Genomic DNA, 6,000 nt, shown 5'->3' on the forward strand with positions numbered 1-6,000 from the left:
ATTCCTCGCATTTTGTGGGTAATGAGTTTTGAATTTTGCATTTCGTATCCTGCCTGGACCTCATCCGTCAAGGTTATGGGCTGCCTAATTAGAGCCCTAATTTTCTTTAGTACAAACAGGAATTATTGAGTCTGTCATCTGCACCTCCATAACATAGACTTCAACGAATAATTAGAACTGCAAAAAGAAAAACACCCCACATTTGCTACCAACCTGCCTTCCATTGAGGACCTGCCTACTGCACGAGTGAAAATATCTACAGACTCCTTGCATCCTGGACATAAATTGTTTCAACTTCTGCCCTCAAAACGATGCTATAGGGCACTGCACACCAGAACAACTAGACACAAGGACAATTTTTCCCCAAATGCCATCACTCTGCTTAAGAACTAATTCCCACAACACTGTCAATAATTTACCAAGAATGTATTACTATTATTCTTCTCTTCCTTCTTAGCATATATATCTCCCCACTTATGCCTATAACCATGTTGTTTATATCTTTCAATTTATATTGTTTTTGTTTGTTTCCTAGTACGATTTGATAGCTTATTAGTAACCTTGACTGTCACTAAGTGTGGTGTCTTTTGATTCTTGATGAATGTATTTTATTCTCCTTATGTACACTGAGAGCATATGCACCAAAGACAAATTCCTTGTGTCTCCAATCATACTTGGACAATAAAGAATTCTGTTCTGTTCTATTCTATTCTATTCTATTCTATTCTATTCTATTCTATTCTATTCCATTCCATTCCACTCCACTCCACTCCATCTGCATTTCTATTCTATTCTATTCTATTCTATTCTATTCTATTCTATTCTATTCTATTCTATTCTATTCTATTCTATTCACACTTGGCCAATAAAGAATTCTATAGTATTTTCCTTGACTTACAACAGTTAGTTTAGTTACCGTTCAAAGTTACGACACTGAAAAAAAGTGACTTATGGCCATTTTCCACACTTATGACCACTACAGCATCCTCAGGGGTCGCGTGATCAAAATTCTGATTCTTGGCAACTGCTATTTATGACGGGGGGGGGGGGGAGTTATGTGACCTTCTGACCAGTTATGTGACCTTCTGACCAGCAATGTCAATAGGGGAGCCAAGTTCACTTCACAACCTTGTTACTCATTTAACAAATCCATGATTCACTTAACAACTGGGGCAAGAAAAGTAATAAACGGGGACAAACTCACTTAACACATGTTTCACTTAGCAACATAAATTTTGGGGCTCAATTGTGGTCATCGCTTGAGGGCTACCTGTAGTTATTTTTTTTAAAAAAACTTTTATGGTACTTTAAGAAACGTTTTTTTGATCCAGTGGTAAGAAATCAATACTTTACGAATTGGTAGAATAAAGAATGTGGCGAAGGAACTCCAACTGGTGGACTTTTATGAGACCTCTGATTGTTACCGTACAAAAAAGAGAAACGGACCAGGTTTCCTTCCACTTAGCCGTAGCTAAATAAGGATGCTGACCTTGAGAAGCTCCACAACTGTTTCTGCAAAGCCAACCACGTACATGGCCACTGCCACAGCGTTGGCGAAGGCAAAGATGAGGCCGATGGAGCCCCCGAATTCAGGACCCAAACTCCGTGAGATGAGGTAATAAGCTCCACCTGTCAGAATGACAAAGACTTGCATCATCTTATGGACAAACTTGCATCTGATGACAACAAATAACAAAGATGATGAGGGAACTGGAGGCTAAAACATATAAAGAACGGTTGCTGGAACTGGGTATGTCTAGTTTAATGAAAAGAAGGACATGATAGCGGTGTTACAATATCTCAGGGGCTGCTCCAAAGAAGAGGGAGTCAAGCTATTCTCCAAAGCACCTGAAGGCAGGACATGAAGCAATGGGTGGAAACTAATCAAGGACAGATTGCAGTGGTTCTCTTAAGAACGGCGGCATGAAAGGTTGAAAAATGGGGCAAATCTCATCATCTGTCTCATGTAACGTGTTTCCCCGAAAATAAGACAGGGTCTTATTTTCTTTTGACCCCCCCGAAATAAGCTCTTGGCCTTATTTTCGGGGAGGTCTTATTGTTTTTGAGGTGCAGGAGGTGGCGAGCATGGTCACCTCATGGCTGCTGCTGTGTTGCAATATTTTGGGGGGGAGGGTTTATTTTAGCGCATGCGCTCAAAAGTCCGATTGGGCTTATTATCCGGGGAGGTCTTATTTTCGGAGAAACAGGGTAGCAATGGCAATTTTGGGATCATCCACTGTGATTGTAATCCGAGGATTCCTTTACAGTGGATGTGACTAGGATATCCTCTGCTATGGCGTTACAAAGCATCATTTTGGGTTCTGAGATGCATTATGGATGCTTCTAAAAACATGCTGAAAGTTAGCAAAGTCTGTTAAGGTTTTGTTTCATTCTGCTAAGCCTTTTTAACAGTTTTTGTCATTTTAATTTGAACATGGTCCATATAAAGCATATAAAGAGCTTGAAATGAATGGGAACGTATGTCAAAACATAGCAAAGCTTTCTCCACCTGCCTTTTCAAGGTGGCTCTATAGAATGTCCCTATGTAAATTGTTCACAATGATCTCTTTATATCCAATAGAATTACAACGCTAGTTTTAAAAACACAAAGAGATGAGATGGAAACAGGTTCTCTCCGAGTCTCCAGGAGGACAATTTCCTCTGCAAATCCTCAGTTTGCAACATGGCAATGTCAGATTCTTTGGATTTCATGAAGTACGGTGTTGAAGAACTTTTAAAGAAGTAGTAGTCACTCCTGATTTAAGTGCTCAAGCATCTTTTTTAAGGTGGTGTTCACGCTGGCTTAAAAATAATGAGAATTATAGGAGGGGGCAGCAGGTAAGGAAGCAGCTGAAGTCTCTTCCTACACAGTACCCTTCAAACAGGAGCGATTTCCCTCCATTTCTTTTATTTCTCAACTCTTGCAAAATCAAGAATATTATTTAGCTACATCGTCTGAGTCTGCTTTTTCTTTCTAATGGAAAGTAATCTCATGATTATTTTTAAAAGATGTTTAAACCCTCACCGATTCAGCTCATTTAAAGATTTGGAAAGTATTAGGGTTTTTTTTTTTAACTCTTAAAAATACTTCTTTAAAAATACTTTTTAAAAATGTATTGCTCTTCTGCAAGCCTTCTAATTTGCGATCCTCTTCTTTGTATCAGAAATGTTCCTGTATGACTCAGATTATGCACTGTATATATTTTAGTTCTGTGCTCATTTATTGGGTGCTCATTTGTCCAAAAGGAACCATATTTTCTATTCTGACAGCCAATGGACTCACCTCCTTGATGCTCTCTGAGCCCTGATGATGTTATTTTGTTTGGGTAAGGAAACCACCAAGCACAGAGAGCACCAAGTCATCCTCCTCCTCCTTGCAAATCTCACCCCTTAATAGCACTGATAATGTTACCTCGTTTGGGTAATGAAACGTCTGAAGAAAACCAAGGACACCCCCCCATGTCATCCCCTAAGCTACAAACATTCTCCTTTATTCGTATAAACATCACTCTCTACAGCAATTAAAATAAATAAATAAAAACAGGTACTTAGCCATAGTTTTCCCCAATGGCTATCAAAATTTAGATTCAGGCATCGGCTGAATATAAATTAAACGAAGCACTAATAGATATAAGTAAGAATCATTTAGAATCTTAATAGGAGTTGGATTGATAAGCTGACTGCTATTTTATCATTCTCTTATTTTCCCAGTTAAATAGCTTACGATAGTTCATTATGCCAATTTTTATTAGTTAATAAAACGAAATGTGACTAACCTTTTAGAAAAGGAAATTAAAATAACATCAGTGCTAAGACTAGACTGATGATGTCATCTATTTGGGTCATGAAATGTCTGCAAGAAAACCACCAAGCTCTGAGAGCACCAAGGACCCCACAGTGCCCCCCGCCTCCTAGTACTGATGATGTTACCTAGTTGGGTCATGAAACACCTGTAAGAAAACCACCACGCTCCGAGAGCACCAAGGACCCCTTCATCTCAACCCTGAGCTACCAATATTCTCCTTTATTGGGACTTACCTCCTCTCACCACTCCATTGGTACATATGGCGGACATGGAAATACCTGTTAAGGTTGTAACAACCACACTCAGGGAAATGACTACGACTCCAAGACCTGAAAAAAGTGCCAAAAGAGAACTTTGACCCAAGTACCTTGGTTATATCATTTATTTTAAAATCCACGAATAGGAAGCTGGTATCCTTGGATAAGAAGCCGTCACTCAAAGGAAGGTTTGACTGGAGCTAACAATAGTTGACCCACAGACTCTTGATTCGTCACAGTTAAAGAAATACCTGTCAAAAATTGTGGATCCTGCTTCCATCAGAACGGACTGCCTTGGTTCTCGTGGATAAACAAACAATTTAAAAAGAAAAAAGCAGAAGCACGAATTAATACCTTTTAGGGAACTCGAATGAGTGTTAGCGGGAAAGGAATAATGGTCTTCACCTCCGGAACATTCCAGGAAATACAACCTGTAATTTTTGATTTGATTTGATTTTTTTTTTAAAAAAAGAAAGAAAAACCTGGGGGAAAAATGGATTCCATTCTTCCATCGGTCCGAGACCTTGGTGAACTGAAGCCGGCTTTGTGTTTGCAAATTAATAAATGAAGGTAAGGTAGATGTCCCCCTCGCGCATGTGTGGTAGTCATTCCTGACTCTAGGCGGCAGTGCTCATCTCCGTTTCAAAGCCGAAGAGCCAGCGCTATCTGAAGACGTCTCCGTGGTCATGTGGCCGGCATGACTCAAAGCCAAAGGTGCACGGAACGCTGTTCCCTTCCCACCAAAGGCGGTTCCTATTTTTCTACTTGCATTTTTTACGTGCTTTCGAACTGCTAGGTTGGCAGAAGCTGGGACAAGTAACGGGAGCTCACTCCATTACGCGGCGCTAGGGATTCTTACCGCTGAACTGCCGACCTTTCTGGTGGACAAGCGCAACGTCTTAGCCATTGAGCCACCGCGTCCCTTAATTACATTAACTAATTATATTATAATTAGTATAATTATAATTTAAGTAGAAATATAATTAGTTATATTAATTAATTAATTCTAGAAGGTGAATTGCGTTGCAGGTATGACTTACCTGTTGGTTCTTGGGATGACTGGGACCTAGGTTGCTTACCACAGTGGAGAACTTTTGATTTACAAGACAACAAACAGGGAACTAAGTCAGATATTTGTGACACTGTGGAATAGGGGGGGAAAACCCTAAAGATTTTTTTTTTTTACCTCCGCGGACAAAACCATTAGTTGCTATTGCAGAAGTTGATAAGCCAGTAATGGAAGTAACCACGGTAGCAAGAAGGATTATGATAACTCCAAGACCTGTCAGCAAGGAGAAGATGACAAAATATAATTGACGTTCTGCAACTTTTCCAAACGGTTCTCTGAGGTGGGGGTTTAAAATGAGAAGGAATCCACTTTTCACCGAGAAAGCATCTTTATCCCTGCTCCTGGAGGAAGGCCTTCCTCGTCTTTACTGTAGATCCATTTATATCCGTGCAATATAAATGTTAAATAAACCACTGGGACAAGGATTAAGAGCCTTGACAATCTGCGAAGCACTGGGGCACTGGGATTAAATGTCTAAATTGTAACAGAAACGAGCATCTCTGCAAGCTAGAATATTTATTGAATGAAGGCAAATATATGTGCTGCAAATATATTCTGCAAATAATGTTGCAGAAGCCAAGATGGGTTGGTCACTGGAGCCAGAGGTTTTGTAAGGCCCCAGCATATAACTTTAGATACTGTTGTTGCTCTCTACCCCCATCCAGTGGCTGGAGGGACAAATATGCTCCAACATATGATCTTTACATACTGTTGTTGCTCTCTACCCCCATCTAGTGGCTGGAGGGACAAATATGCCCCAACATATGATCTTTACATACTGTTGTTGCTCTCTACCTCCATCTAGTGGCTGGAGGGAGAAATATGCCCCAACATATGATCTTTACATACTGTTGTTGCTCTCTACCTCC

The 6,000-nt window shown here is 40.0% G+C and overlaps 1 protein-coding gene across 1 annotated transcript in view; it reads right to left on the minus strand.

Annotated features, from left to right (window-relative positions):
- SLC12A1 (solute carrier family 12 member 1) overlaps positions 1–6,000 on the minus strand; it is a 43,948-nt gene that overhangs the window by 31,141 nt on the left and 6,807 nt on the right. Inside the window, exons 5-7 of the mRNA XM_081965023.1 lie at positions 5,249–5,344; positions 4,039–4,134; positions 1,490–1,629 (exon numbers count right to left, since the gene is read on the minus strand). Of these exons, the coding sequence (XP_081821149.1) occupies positions 1,490–1,629; positions 4,039–4,134; positions 5,249–5,344 (332 nt within the window). The remainder of the gene's footprint in view (positions 1–1,489; positions 1,630–4,038; positions 4,135–5,248; positions 5,345–6,000) is intronic.

This window comes from Natrix helvetica (assembly GCF_964273705.1).
Source record: "Natrix helvetica genome assembly, chromosome: 12".
NCBI classification, from domain to species: domain Eukaryota; kingdom Metazoa; phylum Chordata; class Lepidosauria; order Squamata; family Natricidae; genus Natrix; species Natrix helvetica.